Here is a 24419-nt window from a genome sequence, read left to right on the forward strand (position 1 = left end):
CAGAGGTAAGAGGATTGATTAGCCGTGCCTGCCCCTTAGCTTCTTAGCTCGTCCTTATCCTGAGCCCAATCAGTCAAATGAAGTAAGCTCTCTCTTATCCACACTATCTGAGCCGCGGCCAGCTGGCCCCCACCCACCACCTGCTGACAGACAACAACGTCTCAGCAGCAAACATCTCCTCCTCCATGAACCCCGATTATCAGCCGGACATGATGATGATGATCCGTCTCCCCAAATATAAATATAGTTAATCCCATTTTTACCTCAACTCCTCATAGGCTGGATGTCCACCAGGTCGTACAGGACTCTTAATGTAGCGCCAGCATGAAGAACTTTAGGGGCCATTTTTGACAGTAACCTGACTTCAGACAGGCAGCTGAGCAGAGCTCTCCAGTCTTACTTTTACCCGTTTAGTAGTATCACATAAAATAAAGTCATTTCTACGTCATGCAGCTCTGAAGAAGGTCCGTTCATGCTTTCTGTCTCAACTAAAACACCACCACACGGCTCAGCCTCGTCCAAGATGCTGCAGCAAGAATTTGAACTGGGCTTAAACGTAGAGATGATATCTAAGGATGCCCATGAGGGGGGATAAAGGGGGCAGATTTCTGGGGCCCAGTCTCCGGGGGGGAGGGCTCATGGAGGTTAGCAAAAACATGGTCCATCCTAAATGTCAGCAACAATGACTAAATGTTATTTGACACCTAAATACTCACCTTTACCTCTTAAAGCAACAACACACATTTTATGTATTGTTGTTTCAGTAAATTGTAAACCACCTATTCTTGAAATGATAAGACGCAAGCGAGCTCAGAGAAAGCTAGCTGTTAGCCAGGAGGCTAGCTGTTAGCCCCACAGGGTAGGGTTAGGGTAAGTTAATTAAGTTACCCTAACCCAAAAAAGGAAATGTGGGAACATATATACTTCTATACTATTTTTTATTTTTGCATTGTTAAGGAGAGCTTGGAACACCAACATTTCATTGCCAGCTATGACTGCTTTGCCTGTTATGTTGTGCATTTGACTCATAAAGATACCTTAACTTGAACTAGGCAGGCTCACCAGGAGGCTAGCTGTTAGCCAGGAGGCTAGTGCTAACACTACTGATCGAATGTGCATACTCTGATTTTAATAATATCATGAGAGGGCCCATTCAGGGGGCCAGACCTGCACGAGTTAGCTCTACGTTTTAGAGTCGATCTTAAGATTTTACTGATTTTACAGAAACGAATGCCCCTCTCTGATCTTTCATTTCTGAAGGAGCCGACTCGCAGCCTAACATCCTCCCCCTTTTAGTCGTTCCACAGTCCGGGCTCAGGACAAAAGATGACCGTGCTTTTTTCTCTGCACAGTCTGCTGGAGGAAACGAGGCTCACACGATCAGTTTCATCTTTTAAATCTCTTCTTAAAACACTTTTACAGACCAGCTTTACACAGATCATCTTTGAGTACTTTTTAAAACTTGTAATATTTCAGCTACCAAACTGTTTTATCTAAACTACATAAATATTTAATCTGCTCCTCTTCTCTTCTTCTCTCCTCCACACTCGAGTAAAAAGTAAGTAAATCTCCGTCCACTGTGGCGCCGACACTCAGAGCGAGTTAAATTATTAAGAGGTTAAACGGTGATAACAGGAGACGTCTTAAAAAAGACCGTCAGCATTAGGACAGAGAACAATCGCACATAAACACATGCACAGGTGTGTTGTTGTTGTTGTGTGAGGGCGGGACTTCACTCTTACCTCATCTCCACCACCTCCTGCCGGCTGTCTTCATACTTCCTCTGCCACTCCAGCACTTCTTTCTCCTTTGACACAATCTGAGAGGGGAACAAATAAAACCATCAGGTCAGGTTGAGATGTTGAATTTAGAATCAATCCATTCACACTCACACCTGGAAAAAGTTTTTGATCACACCGGACTAATCCTCCTTTATTTATATGCTTTAAATAAAAATACAATTTATCAATTTATCTTCTCCACTCTTTAGTTCAGATTGTGATTCTGTTAAAATATATGCATATTATACTATATGAGATGTTAGCTGGCTATGAAACAGACCAGAATAAATGCTGATGCCTCTATAAGGCCAAGAAATGCAAAATATCACCATCAGCGAGGAGATTTATTTTCCCTTTGAAGACGTTTTAATGCCTTTAAATGATGCTGCAGTGGAGGTCACAGATCAGGTGGTTTACATCACCCTTCTGTTAATAAAAAAAATAACTTTTTAAAACATTTTTAAAGTAAAGATTCTGAGTGAGTGATAAGTTTGAAAACAGCAGGAAGAGATTTTCCATCAGGAAACACAAAGTTCCTCACAGGAGATTTCACTTCTTTACTGTTGTTTGGGTTTCTGTTTCCGAGCATCCTGCTTTTTGTTTCTCTCAGCACTCTGTAAACTTTTCTTCTCAATGCAATCTCTAAAAAGTTATATTTCTGTACTCATGATTTTATAAAAACAAAGAGAAGCATATTTGGGGGTACCTCCTCTCGTGCGATGCCCAGCGAGTGGTCCAGCTCTCCGGGCAGGTGGGGGCTCTCCCCGTCGATGTAACTGCTGCTGTTGGTCCTGGTGTACAGGGAGTTCTTGGACACGGCGCTCTCTACGGGCGAGGACAGGTCTCTGTGCTGCTTCCAGGGAACGAAGGAGAGGAGGGACATGAAAGGAAACATAATGGGTTAAAAAACCAGAGCAGATGGGACACCCTCACATCAGTCTCATCAGGATAACTGAACCAAATCGGGATCGCAAGGCAGCATCAAACTCTTATCAAAATGAAAACCACGCAGCAAAAAAAAACAGTATGTAAATGAGGCAGGCTAGTGATGCTCCTGAAGACTCGGTCAGCAGCAGCCGACACACATGATTGGATGAAACCGTCTTCATTGCCACAGTATAAGCCGAGTGATTTGTCTGATGCTGCCCCCCCGGCTGAGCACTCACGATCGCCCCGGCTCACTGCAGGAGCTCGGATGTGATCGGGGTCCAGGCAAGGCAGAGAGGAAGGAGGGCAGCAGCTGATACAGGACAACACTGCATCATATACAAGGAGGGGGGGGGGGGGTGGGCAGCATTTGAAACTCATGTTAGTTTCATGTTAAAGCTTATTAACAAAGAAAACCTGTCTTACCTGTTGAAGCAAGAATCTTAGTTTAAACTGTAGCCTGGTGGTACAGTGTTATCCCTATTCTCCTACATTTAGAAAGACTCTGATGAGAGGTGGAATACTTGGAAGTAAAAGTTTGTGTCCTGAAAGCTTGTGTCCATGTGGCCTTTGAAGCAGAGTACCACAACCAGCAACAGATCCTCCATTACCAATCAAAGACAATCCTGATTCTTGCACCATTTTTGTTCTGCTGAAACTCTGCTCTGGGTGAGGGTTTAGTTATCCTTAAGAGAGCCAGATTATTGGAGGATTTGATTAAATAGTGGGGGGGGGGGCACACCGGGGGCACATAGATAAAGATCCACTGATATGAGGATAAGAGTGTTAATAATGGGGCTTTCACACATGCAGAAAACTCCTGGAAAAGTTATTTCCCTGAAAGACAGGACAGTGGGGAGAGTCAGGAAACCAGGGCGAGAGTGAGTGGAGAAGAATGACATGCAGGAAAGGAGTCAAAGGTCGGACTCGAACGTGGGACGCCTGCCTCAAAGACTAAGGCCTCTGCACATGGGGCGCACAAACCACTTGGCCACCGGCGCCCTGACTTCCTGAAAATGTCTTGGGAGTTAGATGAGTGTCTCCTCTGACTTTACCCAGAAACTTTCCTGCAGGTCCTGTGGTACATTTTCTGTGTTAAGGTCGAGGAGAGTCGAGGGGAGTCGAGGAGAGTCGAGGAGAGTCGAGGGGAGTCGAGGGGAGTCGAGGAGAGTCGAGGGGAGTCGAGGAGAGTCGAGGGGAGTCGAGGGGGGGTCGAGGGGAGTCGAGGGGAGTCGAGGAGAGTCGAGGGGAGTCGAGGAGAGTCGAGGGGGAGTCGAGGAGAGTCGAGGAGAGTCGAGGGGGGGTCGAGGGGAGTCGAGGGGAGTCGAGGGGATTCGAGGAGAGTCGAGGGGAGTCGAGGAGAGTCGAGGAGAGTCGAGGGGAGTCGAGGGGGGGTCGAGGAGAGTCGAGGGGAGTCGAGGGGAGTCGAGGAGAGTCGAGGAGAGTCGAGGGGAGTCGAGGGGGGGTCGAGGAGAGTCGAGGGGAGTCGAGGAGAGTCGAGGGGAGTCGAGGGGATTCGAGGGGAGTCGAGGGGAGTCGAGGAGAGTCGAGGGGAGTCGAGGAGAGTCGAGGGGAGTCGAGGGGAGTCGAGGGGGGGTCGAGGGGAGTCGAGGGGAGTCGAGGGGAGTCGAGGGGAGTCGAGGAGAGTCGAGGGGAGTCGAGGGTAGTCGAGGGGAGTCGAGGGGGGGTCGAGGAGAGTCGAGGGGAGTCGAGGAGAGTCGAGGGGAGTCGAGGGGATTCGAGGGGAGTCGAGGGGAGTCGAGGGGAGTCGAGGGGAGTCGAGGAGAGTCGAGGGGAGTCGAGGGGAGTCGAGGGGGGGTCGAGGGGAGTCGAGGGGAGTCGAGGAGAGTCGAGGGGGGGTCGAGGGGAGTCGAGGGGAGTCGAGGGGAGTCGAGGGGGGGTCGAGGGGGGGTCGAGGAGAGTCGAGGGGAGTCGAGGAGAGTCGAGGGGAGTCGAGGGGAGTCGAGGGGAGTCGAGGAGAGTCGAGGGGGGGTCGAGGGGAGTCGAGGAGAGTCGAGGAGAGTCGAGGGGGGGTCGAGGGGAGTCGAGGGGAGTCGAGGGGAGTCGAGGGGATTCGAGGGGAGTCGAGGGGAGTCGAGGAGAGTCGAGGAGAGTCGAGGCGAGTCGAGGGGATTCTAGGAACTGCATTCCTAGCGTCGCACTTTGTCCTACTCTTTTGTGTCCTTTTTTGCCTTCTCTGACTTCCCTTCCCCTCTGTCCATCATGGATTGTCTCCTGTTGTGAGGGGCACGTTTGAAAAAGCAAATCAAGGAAGATTTCAGGAGCAGCCTGCAGGAAATTGTCCAGAAAATTTCAGGAGTGCATGTGTGAAAGCAGCTTAAGTGAACATGGGGTGAGATGGTAAGGTCAGGTTTTTTTGTTAACAGGGAAGAACTTGTTTTGATTTTAGACGGAGTCAGATGGGCTTACCTCCCACCTCGGCGTTTTTATACAGATAACATATCCAGGTATCCAAAGCTTACTGTGATGTCACTTTGTGGGGGAAACTTTTGCTCAGAGCTCTGTCCTAAAGAGACAATCCCCCCAAATAATGCCTGCAACACAAATCGGATGAAATAAAAAACTAAACGTGTATCCTTACTGCGTCGCTGCTTCTTCAGGGTAAGAGGATAACAATGTGCTGACAAAGCAACCTCATCAAAACTGTCCTGGTTCACACGTCGAGTAATCTGCAAACATTTTAACAACGCCTGCAGGAGCAGTCCTTTAGACCAGAACCACCCAGACTTTAAGAACAACTCAACAAAGAATGTGGACACTGAAGGTACTAGAGGTGCTGCAGGAATAACAAAATAACCCAAAACTAGACGTGTAAAAGCTACAGGAGGGGATGCTATCAGGTGCAGCTAAACATGTTCTGGTCTCAGTCTTTAGGACCTTCAGGGTCTACAGGAGTTATTTTACACAGTGCAGTCTGCAGTTTTTCAGACACTTGTTTCAGTTTTGTGCTCAACCACTAGGAGGACCAGAAATTCAGCTTACATTAAAGAGAGTTGGGTATGGCTGCATCCTGGCGCTCTCTCGTCTGTGTGCTCTCGTCTCATGTGCTCCTCCACAAATTTACAACGGCAAGTGCACTGGGTCAAGAAGCAGTTTACGAACTTGCGCATTAATTCATATTTACAGTCTACTCAAACATTACCACCGCGCCAAAAGAAGACAGTAGTTTAGAAGATGGTGAAGAAGCCCGAGGTTTACAACAAGCCCAAATGAATGTATGAATGAAAAGACGTTTAAATCTTCTTCAAGTCTTGAATGTATAAGTACCTGGTATGTTTGTAATATATGTACACTGCAGATATTTTTATTTCCGGAGCTTTATGTTGAAAATGAGAAGCTCAGGGGGCTTCAGGCATCCAGACGAGAGCAGCCAGGCTGCAGACATACAGTCTTGATTAAAGAAGGCATTTACATCCAAACTAGATTAACAGCAAAAGAATGATGGCCCCGTCATAGTCTGTGCAGCACAAACATGTTTGGAAGTATCCTTTAAAGGGCTTCAGTCACTTTTGAAAGCTAAGGCTGGAGGTCAGATCTTTGACTTCTTTGTTATTTCAAACTGAAGAAAGTTTTTCAACCCACTACACGGACTGCACTGTCGTTGGATTAGGGGCGAGGATATGTCACAGGGGGTTAACTGTTACTCTTACTTTGAGTAAGGGTGAACCGTTGATATTCCACCGACGATTGCTGGGTTTCTTGAGTCGAGACTGTAAAGTGTTTGGGACAACATCATGAGACACAGGAGGAACAACAAGGCGCCTGAGCTGCTCCAGCTACTACTACCAGTGTTTTTCCATTGACTAAACAATGTAGATTCACCTCCGATCATCTCCTCTGCACAAGACCTCAATTTAACAAATGTCCCCCCTGGGAATGATAAAGTATTACTGATTCTGACACCAGGAAAATATCCTCCAAAACTCCAACCAAACTGCCTCCTGACACCTACCTGATTCAGCTGTTTATTAGTGTTGTTAGTCTGAGGAAAAGGACCGAATCACAAAACAGGAATGTGACTGGGATTTTAGTAAGCAGAAATAAAATATCCTAACAAATCCTCAGCTGCAGATGTTAGGGTCTAATGGATGACATTTTCCCGGTCACATTCATGCTCATGTAAGCCTCTAAGGGACAGGCAACATGCACGTTGCCCCAACATGCATCGTAAAAGGGCGAGGGACTAAAGAAGGCACATCGATCCGGTCCTGTGGAGTCGACCTGGGGAGTGCTCGTTGCTAGTTAGTTAGCGCGCGGGGGGAGCTAAGCCATGTTAGAGATTTCACATGAGGGGGGGCTGAAGAGGAGGCAGGACTGCGGATGAAGAAGGTGCAGCTGCCATGAGTTCACAGCACACTCAGAATGGTGTGTTTAGAGGGGGGTGGGGGGGGGGGGGGGGGCAAGCTGAGACACACTCATGCTTGCACAGACCTGCTCTAATCACTCATTCAAGATGCTGTTTTCACACACACACACACACGCACACACACACACACACACACACACGCTTACAGCAGGTGCAGGACTCAACGCAGTACCTGGGGGGTTACAGTGGAGAGGGAGGGGCACTGAGAGATGTTTTTGGCTACCTGCAGTGCCTCTATCCTCAGGGCAGCAAGCACCAGCTCCTCCTGGGCCGCACACATGATGGGGTGGGGGGGGGGGGTAGGTGGATTTCACAGGGAGGGGAGGAAAAAGGGGGCGGGGGGGGGGTTGCGGCCCAAGGATGAGAGAGCAAAGGGAAAACATAAAAAGACTTGAGTTCTGCTGCTGTACATTTCACACACAATCTATTTCACCCAATAAAGCCTCAAAAACAAAACTGCAACTTAAGAGGTAAAAAGGAGGAGGAGTGATGGAGAGAAACCAGGATGTAAAAAGGTGAGGACAATGGGAGAACACAAAATCACATATGAGTGCAAGAGATTGAGGGAAAAGCCCTGGAAGGTTTTTACACAGAGGGGGGGGTCATCTGAGAACACACCTGTAGTTTTTGGGCGAATGCGGTAGGGTTGGTCTCGGCCAGGTCGGACTCCAGGTACTGCAGGGGGTCGTCGCACTCGGACAGCATGTCTAACGGGGGCATAGCCGGGGCTGGAGCTTCCACGGGGCCTTGGCTAGGGGGCTACAGGGGGGCACCGGGGGGGGGGGGGGGATTAGGCAGAGGGCAGGGGAGGAGGGGGTCAGCAAGGCAAAGCAAGCGCTGAGTGTTTTGAGTGGCAGCAGTGGGAGCTGAGTCACTGAGTTAAATCTGATGTGGCAGAGAGGCTGTGTGTGTTATCAGTGACAGGGCTGTAATGAGAATCAGTGTGACTGATGGTGCTGGTTCTGGAGGGGCCGGGCCGGGTCATGGAGTACAATGATGATGATGTAAATGTGACAAAATAAAAGTGGACAGATTCTCCTAACATGACAACAGTGACAACACACCCACACAGAACCTGACTGATTCAACAGATATGATGACCCTGGGCTCACCTGCTCGTCCCTCTCTGTGCTCTGCGTTCGGCTGAGCGACTCGCTCTCTCTCTTCCTGCCCTTATCCCCGGCGGAGCCCTCGGGACCGGGCCGTGTGCTCAGGACCGGCATCTTCATACCCGCCGAGATCTGGGCTTCCATCTCCTCAAAACTCCTGCACAGAGTGAGAGAGAGAGAGGAGAGGGAGAGAGGGAGGGGAGAGAGAGTGACACGGCTTTTAATGGACTGTGTATAACTGATGGGTGTGTTAATGAAAAATGCTTTAACAGGATGTACGATGCAGTGTAAGTCATTATGATTCAGTTACGATTCAGCACTCATAAATACACCACAAGTAAAAGAAAGAAAGACTGCCTTTTGTGTTGCTGCACCCATTAAATGGAATGACCTTCAGAGGAGAGCTAAGTTGCCCTCTCTTGTTTCATTAAGCGTTTTTAAAGACCTCGTGTCCAAACTAAGGGGGAAGGGAATTGCAACTGTTTCACAATGTGAATTCATTTAAACGGAGATGGTTTACATGTGTGAATATGTGTTTCAGTGTCCAGATGCTATTATTGTTAACTGTTAATATGTTTATATTTGTGCGGTTTCTATTTTTGTATTGCTGCAGAGGACCCCTGGAAAAGAGAGCTCGGTCTCAGTGGGTCCTCCCGGCTAAAATAAAGGATAAATAAAAAAATAAAAAATAAAAATATCAAAGTTGAGGTTTAAAAATAAAGTAAGCTTGATGTGGGGTCTTTATGGGTCTTGTGCCATATTCTAGCATGAGAAATATTTATGTGCAATAACAGAATGAAATATCCTGGACGTCAGTGGCTTAGTCTAAAGCCGTCACAATCATTTCTATTTGTGTTTTGCTGCTCGTTGTTTGTGTTAAAATCTGTAAGTTGGGATGCTGCTGGTCTCAGGACGCTCTTGAAAAAGTAGATTTTTAATCTCAACAAGTTTCTTTCCTTTTTAAATAAAAGATAAATAATACAAATAATTAGTTCTACACTCTTGGACTATGAATTGCATAAAATATCCATCCATGCGGGTTGGGAGGGTAAATGGGTGTTTATTATTTTATTGTCTTGTTTTTCTGTTTAATTGGGGCTTTTTGTTTTACTCTATGCAGATGCTCTGATTTTACTCTTATGTGACATCATGTTGTATTTTCTGCAAAAATGTAATAAAAAGATTTGGAAAAATATAAATATATATCCATCCATTTTCTTCTGCTTATCAAAAGTCGGATCGCGGTGTCAGAAAGACTTCCCTCTCCACAACAATATTTTCCAGCTCCTCCCCTTTGGTGAACCCCCAGGTGTTCCCAGGCCAGACGGGATATAAAATCACTCCAGTGTTAACTGCATGACTAATTGTCTGTAAATTGCTCTCAACCATCCTCTAAATAAAGAATTGAAAAAACATCCTCTGACAGCCTTCCAAATTAAAATGTAAAGACAAACGACCAAATGTTTGTAGAGTAATGATGCTGCTGTAAGACTGTAAATGACTCCATGATGGGATGAATAAAGGTTGATCTTATCTTATCTTATCAGCCACAAAATAAAAATAAAAAAACTCCAGTGTACTCTGGGTCTACCCCGGGGTTCTCCTCCCAGTTGGGCATTCCCGGAAAACCTCCAAAAGGAAGGCGTCAGGAGCCACCTCAGCTGGCTCCTTTCGATGCAAAGGAGTTCTACTCCGACCTTCCCCCTGAACGTCTAAGCTCCTCCCACTCTCTCTAAGACTGACCCGGACGCCCTCCAGAGGAATCTCATTTTGGCCGCTTGCATCAGCGACCTTATTCTTCCTGTCACCTCTCACAGCTCATGACCATAAATGACCATGCAGACATACTGTCCACACATGAACACAGTGAAGTGGAGTGTGTGTTGTACCCTGTGCAGGGGGAGCTGGGCTCTGATCCATGCTTGTGCATATTCTTGGTTAAGCTGTCCGACACAGAGTCCAGCTTCAGGTACAAAGACGGCTTCTTCAGGGACAGCGGCTGCAAGACACACGCGAGAATAGAGTCAAATATAATATTGAATCGAAAAATACACCTCTTTAAAAATTAAGAATGCAGCAGCAGATTTTACTCAATTTAACAGGAAATACTCACAGGCGAGGAGGAGCCGATCTTCTCCATGTACTCGATTTCATAGTCTTGTGCTGACACACAGAGAGACAAAAAAAAAAAATTAAAATGCAGAAAAAGAAAAGAGAGAGAGAGAGTCATGTCAGCCCTCAGAGTTTGAGTCAGAGCTATCCCTTTCTGTCTTTCATGTCTGACCCGGATGAGTCGAGCCGCTCAGACCTCTGGAGGTCAGGAGAGGACGAGGCCAGCAGGCCGACACACACATCTATAAAGTTGCTGGTTAAGTAAAGAACAAAGTGGATGTTTTGCCGTAAATGGCAATGCAGCCTGATTAAAGTCCCTTTGAGCTAATTGGAATAAATGGAAGTTACCATCTTTGCTTCACAGGATTTACACCTTCTAACCATCCCTAAAGCCATCCCTGAATTAGGAAAAAAGGGCGTTCAAGTATGCTGCTCCCTCTTCTTGGAATCAGTTGCAAGATAACTTTAAAGATCTCATATTCTGCCCTTTTGGGGTTCGTATATTTAATCTATGTTCCTACTTTTGTACGTTCACAATAGATAAAGTTAAAAAAAGTGTCTGTTTTCATGAACTGCTCCTCCTTGCTCCCTCTCCGCTCTGAGTCCGTCAGCTACACTCTGTTGAGCCCACACTGTTAGACCCCACGTGGGCCAAGTCTGCTCTGATTGGTCTGCCGATCCGCTCTGTCGTTATTGGTCAGTTGCTCAGCACGCGTCTTGGAAATTTCAACATGAGCTGCAGGTCTTGCCACAACGAGCCAATGGGCTTAGATCAGTGATCTCACACTGACAAGACGTCACACTGACACATTTTTATCGAGGGGGGCTAATGCTACAGCTAACAGGAGGACGTAGGAGAAGCTGCGTTTACGTGGACTTTGAATTTTTGCACATAGATGTTCCTAAACATGCACAGGACACTTGGAAAACACACTAAAGAGCATATAAAACCAGAAAAAGAAGAATATGGGACCATTAAATCTTCTGGAGCTGGTTTCCTTGAATGTTTTTTTAATCTTAGTGATCTGGAGGCAGAAATATCTGACTGTAGATGTTTTAACTAACTCGTATTTCCCTTTTTGATCGCTTTGTTGCTGATGACTTCTGACAGATTCTGATGAATGGTTCTTTTTGTGATTCCTGTATTTATGTTCATTGTTGCTAAGTGTTTTATGTCTGAAACCCTGTAACTGTGCTGCTGCCTGTCTCAGCCAGGACGCTCTTGAAAAAGAGATTTTTAATCTCAGTGAGACTTTTTCCTGCTTAAATAAAATAAAAAATAAATCTCTGTTAGCATGATGTGTTAACAGAGTCCGGACGGCTGAGCCTCACCTGGAGCCCGATGAGGGAGACTGCTCTCGTTCACAAAGGACGTGAGGTCGCTCGGCTGAGGGAAGTCCTGCTGGTCGGAGTTCAAGTCCGCCTCCATGTCGTGCAGGTTCCACTTGTGGCCCGTGGAAGAGGCCAGCTTCTCCTCGTCGGTGGCGTGGTCGTCCTGCGCGTGCAGAGAGGAGGGTTCATCTGCGGGTGGAGGATCCTGAGGCAGAAAAAAAGGAGGCAGAGTCAGAGTCAGAGGCAGGAGGGACAACGGAGCGTGGGAGAGAGATTTATACACATGGAGGAAAACAAAAAGTACACACCTGACAAAGTTCAGACAGCGGAGATTTCTTGGGCGACCGCTTCACTCTGAAAGTGTTACTGAGAAAAAGAGAAAAACAATCAGCCATCAAAGATCCAGAGTCGCTCAGCGCCTTCAGCTGTCTGATAAGTCGAGGTGACTTTTATCTGCTACATATCCGACAAGTGTTGAAAAAAAACAATATCTGGAAAAATAGTCGCATGGAGCTGCGGGAGAGTTTCTCTAAGTGAACTACTTACTGAAGTCTGTGAGTGGCTGCAATGAAAGAAACAGTGGAATGTTTTCAAAGAGGATTACATCTTTTTGTGAGCGGCTGCAAAGTCCAGACCGTTTGTGAAACCAAAGTTGTTTTATGAGCAAGTTTACAAGTTTAGTTTTCAAATAATGCACGAGAGGACGGTGGAATGAATGTGGGGTTAATGTAGCAGGTTAGTGCGGATCTTTGATTCAAATGTTTGGTCATAACTTTTTAGACAAGATTTTAAAGATTTGTGGAGGTCCTTGAGTTAGGATTAAAACACATTTCAGGAGATTTTATCTTCATAATTATGATGTTTTTCTTCTGTTGCTGAATTATAATTATAGACAAAAAACACGCTCAACTCACTTTCAACAAAAACAACTGGGTGCTGAATCCCAAAAAAAATTTTGAACAAAAAAAACGGTAAGGACAGCACTCCAAATACAAAATTTGGAGTGCTGTTCTTATCGTTTTTCTTGCTGCATTATAATTCATATGAATGGTATTTCATAATAAACATGTATGCTGTGTGGATTTACGTTTTTCAACAAGTACCAAAAGTGACCACAAGGGAGAGCCCAAGCACCTTCTTTGATGCACACTTGCAGAGAGAAGCAGTTGGTGAACTGATGTAAAGAAGATATTTAGTCATCTGATTAAAGTAAATGGAACATTTGACATTCAGAGCTTAACTTGTGTGTGCATGTTAGAAACGTGTCATCACGTTTAAAATGAGCTGGATTTATAAAAATGTGTAAAAGGGGGGCGTGATGTTTCTGTTAGTAGGAGGAGGGGGTGACGTGTGAAGGGTTCAAACGGGAGGATGGTTTTGTGTTGCCCCTGTACTTACAACAGACAACATAGAGAAGACACACCCCTGGACTTCCTGTGGTGCACGAGAACACACAGACACAGGTGACAGAGAGACAGACAGACAGTACAGGAGCAGCAGATGAGAAACACACACACACACACACACACACACACACACACACACACACACACACACACACACACACACACACACACACACACACACACACACACACACACACACACACACACACACACACACACACACAACACACACAAACACACGCACACACTCATCTTCAAGGTATAACATGCAAACATTAAAATAGTCAATTTTAAAAATGCATCCCGTTCAGGGTCGCCGAGGGCTAGAGCAGATCCCAGCTGTCATTATAGGCGAGAGGCGGGGTTACACTCTGGACTGGCCACCAGCCAATCACAGAGCTGACATATAAAGACAGACAACCAGCCACACTCACATTCACACCTACGGGCAATTTAGAGTCAGCAGTTAACCTAACGAGCATGTCTTTGGACTGTGGGAGGAAGCCGGAGAAAACCCACGCATGCACGAGGAGAACATGCAGACATGCAAAGAGAGACTTCCTGTCAGACGGGGATTCAAACCAGGAACCTCCTCGCTGTGAGGCGCTAACCACTCCACCACCGTGCAGCCAGATATCAAATCCATCCTAACCAAATGTATCACTAGGTAATTAATTTTTAATTATATATATGTCTCTTAGAGGCTCAAACACGTCGCATACATGTTTGTTTGTTTGCATGAACCCCTCTATCTCAGACCATTAGCCCTCCCGTCCCGTAGGGGAAAGAGAGACGGCCCGACCCAATCAGTGACGCTATTAGAGGAGGCATTATGGCTGAGTGTCGTCGCAGGAGTACAACTCAAGAACTCCAAACCGAAGAAAAGACTTTGTTTGGTTTAAAATAATTCAAAGAAACATATAACATGTCTTTTTTTTTGTTTTGTGTTTTTTTGCTTTTTTTAAATTGTTGTTGTGTGTGAATGTTTTTTTTTTTTCATCATCAGCAATGTGTCTAATGTTTGGGGTAAAAAGAATTCAAATAAAATAATTGAAAAAAAAAGAAACATGAAAATAAATCATCTTTAAGCGACATATCAGAATCAGGACATCAGTCCTAAAAATGGCCGCCCCTCGGTCAGAGGCGGTTAGGCTTAGGATCAGAGGAGGTTCTGCCAAAGTGATGTTTTGTTTTAGTCTTAGAAACTGGTGCTGAAGTGAAACATCTACTGGACATCTTCTCTGAAAGATGCATATTATTATATCTTTACACACAAACATTCCCACACTAGAAACTTAACTGTGAACTTACGATTTGATGGGAGTTTTCTTCTTCTTGGCCGGTTTGTTCTGATTTTGGTCGCCCAGTTCTGCGACGTTGTCATTCTCGTTGTCGTTGTCAAAGTCGCTGGACGACACATCGAACGAGGCGGACGCCTTAGGGGGAGAGTCGGCCATCTTGTTGGTGGATTTGAACGGGTCTATCGAGTCGTCGAAGTCATCGGAGTTGAAGCTATGAGACGGCCTGGGGAGTTTGGGCGAGTTGCCGACACCTTTCTTCGGGCTGAACGGGTTGAAGTTTGGATCGTCCCACTTGTCGGGTTCAAAGTTGTACGACCCTTTGTGAACGGGGATCTCTTCATCGTTTCCGTTGCAAGAGTCCGGAGGGTTGTTGTCCAGCTGCTCGGTCTGCGCCGGGGGGGCCTTCTTCAGACCCAGCTTCGGTTTCCTCAGAGGCATCTTGCCACCCGGCTTCTTGCCCACTTTCTTGGGCGGGGGAGGGGAGGCCCTGTGGGACGCCTCGCTGCCCTCCTCGGAATAGTCAAACTCCAGTCTTACCGGCTGACGTTTGGGGAGGATGGGCTGCTCTTCGGGGTCGGCGGTCGACTCTTTGAGAGCCGGAGGACTCGGAGGACTCGGATCTACAGCGGGGCTTTCTGGAGGGTCAGAAACGGCGGCGCACACGGGATCTTTACGGCCCAGGACGGGGGAATTTGCTATTTTACTTCCTCCAGTTTTGAAAGGGTCGATGTTGTCAAAGTTATCTGGATCCCATTGGTAGGAGGTCGCCGGAGGGATGGGGGATTCCTCTCTGTTCGGTGGACTACAAGGGGGAGGAGTCTCCTCCTGGCACAAGGGTAAGGCGGGGATTGTGTGACCGGTCTCCTCGGGGAGAGGGGGGGGAGTCACCACTCGGCTCTTCCTGGTCTTTCTGAGTGTTCCTCCGGGACTCGGGGTCGCAGATCCTCCGTCTGCCTCCTCCTGAGCCTGCAGGGGGCTGGCGGTTCTCGGCTTTGCCCTCCTGTTGATCTCCGGGGTGCCGCCGGATGACGCCGGCCTCGGACTCTCCGGGTTGGAGTTCTGTCTTAGGAACGGTTTCTTTTTCAAAGACCCCGGGCGGACTTTCTTCGGCCTGTGGAGGGTCCCGGGTGCGCTCTCGGTCCCCACGCTGAAGGATTCAGAATGTAAATGAAAACCTCCCGCCGTCAATCCTTCGATCAGACTGCCGTCAGCATCGGCGTCGAGCTCCCCTCCCTGGAGACTCTGAGAACGTGTTAGAGTGTGAGTCGACGTGTCTGAAGCCAAAACTTCAATGTTGTAAGTACCGCTCGCTGCGATGGGCCGGTCCTCATCGAAGACGATAGACGGGGATCTGCAGGGTCTGTCAGCCGAGGTCAAGTCAGAGGCGGGATCAGAGAACGAGAAGTCTGCTCCTGCTGCAAAAAGATGGAGAGACAATAAGAGGTTTAATTCAACTGCCTAAAATGTGAAATCCAGATTAAAATAAATCGGGATTATCATATTTTTAACTTTGTGAAAATGAGGCAGGTGTGATCCAGGAAAACCTGCAGGGGAGATAAGATCTGCAGCTGGCTTCTGACACATTTAATCATAGAGATGAATGTGCTTTAAATAATTCAGGAAGTGTCTCACAGTTGGACGGAAAGCGATGAAAGAGACTGGGATGATTGGGCAGCTCTACTAGATATCTTAAAACCCCCTCGTCTTTATTATGATTACATGACACACTATCCTTACATCCTTACATTTAAGTTAACGACATTGTCTGACTGCTCATCATTATAGTGAATAGTTTCAACTGATAAAGTATCTACACTCCTGCACTTTAACATTTATATCTTTGATTGCACAGCTCTAGAGAAGCCTCTATATTGTTATAACATATTTACCACTGTCATCACTGTTTTTGCAATCTTACATCTCTTACCTCCAGCAAGTATTTTTACATTCAGTTGACAAGCCTGAATAAATGTTGTATTTCATTTTTCATTTTTTTAACCAGTAAGAATGTTCAGTTACATCCTTGATGTATAAATCTCTTCTTATTCTTATTTTTTATATTCTAAGTGCTTATTTACTTTGTATCTATTCGTATATTGTTTTATTTGCTCTGATAACCTGCTGCTGTAACAACACAATTTCCCAGTTTGGGATCAATAAAGTAATTCTATTCTATATTCTACTCTATTATCACAAAGCCAAACTGGGACCAGTAATCAAATGGTGTGATGAAGACTATCAAGTGAACCCACACATGCACAGAGGGGAACATGGAAAGGTCGTGTCTGACGGGGAATTTGAACCAGGAACCTTCTAGATGTAAAATTAACCCCTGCACCGCCGTAGAAAGAAACACCTCCTGTGTTTCCCCCTCAGCCAGATTGAAACTCTGCTTTATTCCACTAGATGTTGCAACAACACTCTGAAATATAATCATGCTGTTCAGGAGTAAAGAACATAAAAAGGAGTACATCCCTTAACCCTCAGGCATCAGTTTAATTTACAACAAGGACAAAAATGTCCACTTTCAAAAAAACTGCTATAAAAATAGAACAGATTGATGTGTTTTTTCTACTTTTTTCTGCATAAATCTCTTAAACAACTCCAGCCCAAAAATGTCTGTCATATGCACTAACACAGGCAAAATGATGGTCAGATAAAGAGGAAAAATGTAGTAATGCATGAGGGTTAACCGTACCTATATCATCGAATGGTAGATGTTGTGTTTGCGGCTCTGTAGGAGAAGCGGCCTTCACTGGAGTCGTGGATTCAGGCGTCTCAAACGCTCCATCAGAGTCTGAGCTCCTGTAGGGGGAAAAAAAAGGAGATAAAGGAAACATTAAGTCAGAGCGCTGAATCTGATATCTGTCGGATTTTAATGACTCTGACTGGTCCAGGATTATGGACATTGACATCATGTGAGCTCAGACATATGACGTCACAAGACACTTTTAGGGGGGTCAGAATAAAAAACTACAAATTGGAAATGATTTCAAAGGGAAATATTTTACCCTTAACTGTGAAAATATGAACCAAAAAGAGGAGTTACATTTAAAATAAAATCATAGACAAGTTAAGACTTAAAGTCCCTGAAGGTCCTAGTCTGAAAGTCCCTCAAGGTCCTAGTCTAAGAGTCCCTGAAGGTCCCAGTCTAAGAGTCCCTGAAGGTCCCAGTCTAAGAGTCCCTGAAGGTCCCTGTCTAAGAGTCCCTGAAGGTCCTATTTTAAGAGTCCCTGAAGGTCCCTGTCTAAGAGTCCCTGAAGGTCCCTGTCTAAGAGTCCCTGAAGGTCCCAGTCTAAGAGTCCCTGAAGGTCCCAGTCTAAGAGTCCCTGAAGGTCCTATTTTAAGAGTCCCTGAAGGTCCTATTTTAAGAGTCCCTGAAGGTCCCAGTCTAAGAGTCCCTAAAGGTCCCTGTCTAAGAGTCCCTGAAGGTCCCTGTCTAAGAGTCCCTGAAGGTTCCAGTCTAAGAGTCCCTGAAGGTCCTAGTCTAAAAGTCCCTTAAGGTCCCAGTCTAAGAGTCCCTGCAGGTACTCGTCTAAGAGTCACTGAAGGTCCCTGTCAAAGAGTCCCTGAAGGTCCTAGTCTAAGAGTTCCTGATGGTCCTAGTCTAATAGTCCCTGAAGGTTCTAGTCTAAGAGTCCCTGAAGGTCCCAGTCTAAGAGTCCCTGAAGGTCCTATTTTAAGAGTCCCTGAAGGTCCTATTTTAAGAGTCCCTGAAGGTCCCAGTCTAAGAGTCCCTAAAGGTCCCTGTCTAAGAGTCCCTGAAGGTCCCTGTCTAAGAGTCCCTGAAGGTTCCAGTCTAAGAGTCCCTGAAGGTCCTAGTCTAAAAGTCCCTTAAGGTCCCAGTCTAAGAGTCCCTGCAGGTACTCGTCTAAGAGTCACTGAAGGTCCCTGTCTAAGAGTCCCTGAAGGTCCTAGTCTAAGAGTTCCTGATGGTCCTAGTCTAATAGTCCCTGAAGGTCCTAGTCTAAAAGTCTCTGAAGGTCCTTATCTAAGAGTCCCTGATGGTCCTAGTCTAAGAGTCCCTGAAGGTCCCAGTCTAAGAGTCCCTGAAGGTCCCAGTCTAAGAGTCCCTGAAGGTCCCAGTCTAAGAGTTCCTGATGGTCCTAGTCTAATAGTCCCTGAAGGTTCTAGTCTAAGAGTCCCTGAAGGTCCCAGTCTAAGAGTCCCTGAAGGTCCTATTTTAAGAGTCCCTGAAGGTCCTATTTTAAGAGTCCCTGAAGGTACCAGTCTAAGAGTCCCTAAAGGTCCCAGTCTAAGAGTCCCTGAAGGTCCCTGTCTAAGAGTCCCTGAAGGTTCCAGTCTAAGAGTCCCTCAAGGTCCTAGTCTAAAAGTCCCTTAAGGTCCCAGTCTAAGAGTCCCTGCAGGTACTCGTCTAAGAGTCACTGAAGGTCCCTGTCTAAGAGTCCCTGAAGGTCCTAGTCTAAGAGTTCCTGATGGTCCTAGTCTAAAAGTCTCTGAAGGTCCTTGTCTAAGAGTCCCTGAATGTCCCAGTCTAAGAGTCCCTGATGGTCCTAGTCTAAGAGTCCCTGAAGGTCCCAGTCTAAGAGTCCCTGATGGTCCTAGTCTAATAGTCCCTAAAGGTCCCAGTCTAAGAGTCCCTGAATGTCCCAGTCTAACAGTCCCTGATGGTCCTAGTCTAAGAGTCCCTGAAGGTCCCAGTCTAAGAGTCCCTGATGATCCTAGTCTAATAGTCCCTGAAGGTCCTAGTCTAAGGGTCCCTGAAGGTCCTCGTCTAAGGGTCTCTAAAGGTCCCAGTCTAAGAGTCCCTGAAGGTCCTATTTTAAGAGTCCCTGAAGGTCCTAGTCTAAGAGTCCCTGAAGGTCCTAGTCTAAGAGTCCCTGAAGGTCCAAGAAATCCTTTAAATGTACATTAGAGAATCAAGTGAAGCTGAGGTTTTGGGGCATTCAGATTTCTTTTGTAGATAAGAGGATGAATAAGAACCAAATAAATAATGAAGAGACTACTTAAGGTACCATCAACAACGCCCGCTTTACAGTATTTTGTCCATTTTTGGTTTTCATATATTTGGAGAAATAAAGCCAATGATTCTGTACTATAAATGTCCTTAAGTATTTCCATCCTTTCAAGGAGTCGTAAATACTCTCTCCTGAACTGTTTTATTTTCAAACCCTTTCTTACAAACAGTTCAATCATCAGTCTGTGTTGCTGTACGTATTGCACCGAGCTCGTAAAGGTTACAGTTTCAGGTTCAGTTTCAGTTCTTGTAGACCGTGTGTATGGCTCAAATGAAAACGCTGAATCTGCAGTGAGGTGACGGATAATTGCACGTCTGACACACATCATGACCCCACCTCTACACACACACACACACACACACACACACACACACACACACTTCCAGATCTTAAGGTATGACAGCTTTAATAAAGATGGTTTCTGCATGACAACAGGCTGTAAATATGAACCGTGTTATCAAAGTGAACAGAAGAAATATTGATTTTCCTACCTCGATAACGCACACACACATACACAAAGCCAGCTCACCAGAAAACCTCTCTACCAGCCTCTATCCTCCATTGATCAGTGTTTTATCATACGGCAGCTCGCCCCCAGCCTCCCGTCCTGTCTCACCTCTGTCTGACCGGCTCCCCGGCCGCCCTGATCAGGTTGTCATGACGCGAGCCCCAGGAGATACTGCGAAGGAGCCCCAGAGCCGGATCCGAGCCGGGGCTGTCCCCGTCTCCTGCCCCTCCCAGCAGCGAGTCCCAGCCCCAGCGAGCCCACTGCAGTGGAGACAGAGCCTGCCACGCACTCACTGCCATGGCTGCACCTCTCCGCACTACGATGCTGCTGCTGCTGTATGGCAGGTAGACGACCAACAGATCACACCTCTCCTTTCCTCTCCTCTGCTCTGCTCTGCTCCCCTCTAGTCTCCTCTCCTCTGCTCTCCTCTCCTCTCCTCCCCTCCCCTTTCATCTCCTCCTCCCCTCCCCTCCCCTCCTCTCCTCTCCTCTCCTCTCCTCTCCTCTCCTCTTCTTTCCTCTCCTCTCCTCTCCTCTCCTCTCCTCTCCCCTCCTTTCCTCTAGTCTCCTCTCCTCTCTTCTCCTCTCCTGTCTTCTTCTCTTCTCTTCTCTTCTCTCCTCTCCTCCACAGTCTGAGACTCAGCCCTCTGTTTCTGATCCACAATCTAGGCCCTCCAACGTGGCACCTTTTACATCAGCAGCGTGATCAGTGCGTCTCCTCTCCTCCTCCCCAACAGGAGCTGATGCCTCCCAATCTAAATGAGACGGGCTGCAGAAGACCACCGCCTCTCCTGTACACCCTCCCTCTCTCTCCCTCTCCTCTCTCTCTTCCTCCTGAGCATCTCTGCTGTAAAAACACGTCATAAAAGTCTACCAGATAATCCTGCTCTGATAAAGCGTTCTCATTATTTATATGTAATGAGAGCTGCCACAACTATATATGGAATTATTGGACAAATATCTCAAAAACCAATGAATCCTTTGGGAGAATTTTCAAACCAAAATGTCAAAATTTAACTGTTGCGGTTTATCAAATGTCATCGTCATGTTCAAAAGGTAAAGGTATATTTTTTTTGCAATGTTGGTATAAAAAAGGAGCCATTTCAAGACAGCACTTTCGGTTTAAGGAAACTGTGATGTACATTTTTCACACCTTTCTAATATTTAATCATCCAAAGAAAATAAATAAGAGAAATGATATCTTGAATATTGTATCTACACTTGATGATCATCTTTAGTTCCTATCTCTTCTCAGGGTCGTGTCCAGCAGGGTGGCATGGGCCCCCCCTTGGATTCTGATTGGCCACCCCAGATGCCATCCCAAAATCCAAATCTATGATTGGCTATTTGCCTAATCAGAGGCGGGACTTAAGTACATATCAACTATTCTACTTCTTCAACTAGTCTGGCTGTTTTCAACACCTAAACGTTTGCTCTTCAAACCCAAGAAATGTTCACAAACGCGCTGAAACTGAACAAAAATATAGTTTGTTAACAACTGAAACGGATATTACTGCATGCAGGATAACAAAGTCTATTGCAATGAATATGAAACTGCAGGAAAATCTTTGATGCACAGATATAAAAATGTCATCACTGTTGATAAGCAAACCTCTAAAGCACTAAATAAAAGAGGATAGAAAACGTCAGAGTCTATACACAGGATTGATCCAGCCAATCTAAAGGGATCCAGCTGGAGGCGCTGCTGAAGCCATTCTGCAGACTGAAGGGGTACACACACACACACACACACACACACACACACACACACACACACACACACACACACACACACACACACACACACACACACACACACACACACACACACACACACACACACACACACACACACACACACACACACACACACACACACACACACACACGGATCAAATAAAGGCCTGTAGCATGAAACACATAAAAACACCATTCATCAATATCTGCAGCAGAGCACAGATATTGGAGTCTATAAAGGGGGCTGGTATTAAAAGTCTTTAGTCGTCATATAAAAATGTATTCTCTGTCTCTGGGGTCACATTGAGGCAGAGATTAATGTTCCTCTGAGGGAAAAATAAAACAGGAGAAACACTTTTTACTTTTTCGAGCAAACTGAACGCTTCCTCCGACTACACAAACGCTTCATTTTTTTTAAAAGCTCCGTTTCTCCCTGATTGTGAGATTTTTAAAACCAGACAGCACATGTCCGGAGCTGTCCTCTCTGTGAGGGACCAGTGAGTCCCAGCAGGATCAGACTGGTCTGACTGGAGATCCATCTGGATCAGGCACTGATGGTCTGACAGGCAAGTGACACAGACATGGAGAGTGTGTTAAGATTGAAAAGGCATAATGAGCACACAAGGTGTTACTCAAAAACAAAGATTTACTTTGTGGCCTTTTAATTATTTTAGAGAAAGAGAAAGAGAGAGAGAGAGAGAGAGACAGAGGGAGAGAGAGGGAGAGAGAAGGAGAGAGAGGAGAGAGAGACAGAGGGAGAGAGAGAGGGAGAGAGACAGAGGGAGAGAGAGAGAGAGAGAGAGGGAGAGAGAGGAGAGAGAGACAGAGGGAGAGAGAGAGGGAGAGAGACAGAGGGAGAGAGACAGAGGGAGAGAGAGAGAGAGAGAGGGAGAGAGAGAGAGACAGAGAGAGAGAGAGAGAGGGAGAGAGAGAGAGACAGAGAGAGAGAGAGAGGGAGAGAGAGAGAGAGAGGAGAGAGAGACAGAGGGAGAGAGAGAGAGAGAGAGAGGAGAGAGAGGAGAGAGAGAGAGGGAGAGAGAGATAGAGGAGAGAGAGGGATGGAGAGGGAGAGAGGGGAGAGAGACAGAGAGAGAGAGAGAGAGAGAGAGAGTATGAAAACAACATGCAAGGAGCCACAGGTCGGCTATCGGCGCCCCGTCATAATTGGATAATTGTTGTTATTGATTCTGTCGTGATCTGATTTATGTATTTATGAGTAGTTTTGTTTTCATTAGTTATTTGATGTAAAGAGAGCGGAGGTAGAAAAAATATATTGTTGAAACTATACCCCTGTGAGTGATGTCACACTGAACAACAAACTGTTTGTGAATCATTTGAGAATTAATCTATGTTGTTGTAAAGTTTGGGTTCAATGCCTTCCAACACTAACAGGATGCTTCACAAATGCTGACGTTTCTAATGTCTCAGGGAGTGAGACTCTATTCATATTTAGTCTGTAGTTTTTTGACATGTTCTGTGATACATCTCTTCTTTTTCTCTCGTTCGGTTTTTGCTTCTTATCTGTTTTATTTTCAGTGTCTTGTAAACCTGCGTGGGCTGCAGGGTGACCTTTTAGTGCACGACACACTGAGAAAAACAAACTACTACTACTGTTACTATATGCAATCTATACAGCAATAAAACCATGAAGATTCAATTATGACAGAATCTTCTTCCAGCAGAGTTGTTTTAAAAATGAATTCTTAAACAAATAGACGGGGAACAATGAGGCAATCAGGGCTCATTTCAGCACCCCGTTAATGTCCCTGCAGAGGATGTGTTTTTCATGTGACTGCAAACACAGTGTTGCTATGGTAACTGGAGGTTGCTCCCGCCATATGTTCCGCTACGATAAAGGGGAGGGGGGGACAGAGAGCGAGAGAGAGGGTCTGTGGGCACACAGTCCAACACAAACACACAACTGAGCCTTTCCTCACCAACAAGGTCCGGTGAAATGTGATGCAAGGAAACAAGAGGAGAAAATAAGAAAAGGCACGTTTAAGGTTCATGATGCAACATCTGCTGCATCAGCATCCTCCTGCTCGCTGCACATCAAAGGGTTCAAATAAAAAGCAAACGGCGTTGGTGTTTGAATATTCTGCTCCTTCATCCCTCCAAAAAATGAGAATAACTGAAATCTAAACAAACAGCTTCCTCTGACATATGAAAGTGGTTTTATTAAACACATTAAAAGGGATTGCAAAAATACTATGGGCAGATACAGAGAAAACCTAGAAAGAGGAGAGAAGCAGCGTGCGGGTGAGCAGTCGGGATACGGGGGCGAATAGAAACAAAGAGAGCAGCGGTTATGAGCAGCGTCTCGCAGGCTGAGACGACCTGCCTGGAGACAGAGACTCTGCAGCGTGAGGCAGAGAGACGCTGCGTTTCAGACAGCCAGACGTGTCTGTGTGCTCTCAGCCAAATCCAACAACACACGGTCTCTGTCTCTCCAGCTTCCACAGGGCTGGAGGCAGAGACGCCGATTGAAACCCCCGGGCTGCACCGACATGTAAACCAAACAGCGCCTTACCGCTCCTTTCTGATTGTTTAAAATACAAGAAATGTCAAAATATTTACTGCAAATAAAAGCAATGTGACGTTGTTTCTTTTGCAAAAACAAATGCTTCATTTGATGTCACTAATGAAGCTTGACAAGGAGGCGACTGTGATTGGGTAAAAAGCCGATGGGGAGGGATGAATGGAGGCAGGCTGCAGGTCTGTAAGCAGCTGTGCGAGTAGCCTCAGTGGTGTTTGATGCTGCGTGTTTCCCTCCATCTTTTCCTCGTTTTTTAAACCCTCTCTGTCTGGACACGACTCCCCTTTTCCCACCTACAGTTTCAC

The 24419-nt window shown here is 46.2% G+C and overlaps 1 protein-coding gene across 19 annotated transcripts in view; it reads right to left on the reverse strand.

Annotated features, from left to right (window-relative positions):
* tacc2 (transforming, acidic coiled-coil containing protein 2) overlaps positions 1 to 24419 on the reverse strand; it is a 57923-nt gene that overhangs the window by 7958 nt on the left and 25546 nt on the right. For 2 of the 19 annotated variants that reach the window (XM_065959573.1, XM_065959557.1), the window contains 14 exons: positions 17054 to 17160; positions 14366 to 15770; positions 13047 to 13082; positions 11957 to 12014; positions 11649 to 11853; positions 10318 to 10367; positions 10094 to 10203; positions 8208 to 8361; positions 7714 to 7854; positions 7268 to 7360; positions 6380 to 6439; positions 5192 to 5263; positions 2488 to 2631; positions 1743 to 1819 (listed from right to left, as the gene is read on the reverse strand). In XM_065959573.1, the coding sequence (XP_065815645.1) occupies positions 1743 to 1819; positions 2488 to 2631; positions 5192 to 5263; positions 6380 to 6439; positions 7268 to 7360; positions 7714 to 7854; positions 8208 to 8361; positions 10094 to 10203; positions 10318 to 10367; positions 11649 to 11853; positions 11957 to 12014; positions 13047 to 13082; positions 14366 to 15770; positions 17054 to 17160 (2712 nt within the window). The remainder of the gene's footprint in view (positions 1 to 1742; positions 1820 to 2487; positions 2632 to 5191; positions 5264 to 6379; positions 6440 to 7267; positions 7361 to 7713; positions 7855 to 8207; positions 8362 to 10093; positions 10204 to 10317; positions 10368 to 11648; positions 11854 to 11956; positions 12015 to 13046; positions 13083 to 14365; positions 15771 to 17053; positions 17161 to 24419) is intronic. The other 17 variants (XM_065959559.1, XM_065959564.1, XM_065959568.1 and 14 more) reach the window with 17 other exon arrangements.

This window comes from Labrus bergylta, chromosome 10 (assembly GCF_963930695.1).
Source record: "Labrus bergylta chromosome 10, fLabBer1.1, whole genome shotgun sequence".
In the NCBI taxonomy this organism is placed as follows: Eukaryota; Metazoa; Chordata; class Actinopteri; order Labriformes; family Labridae; genus Labrus; species Labrus bergylta.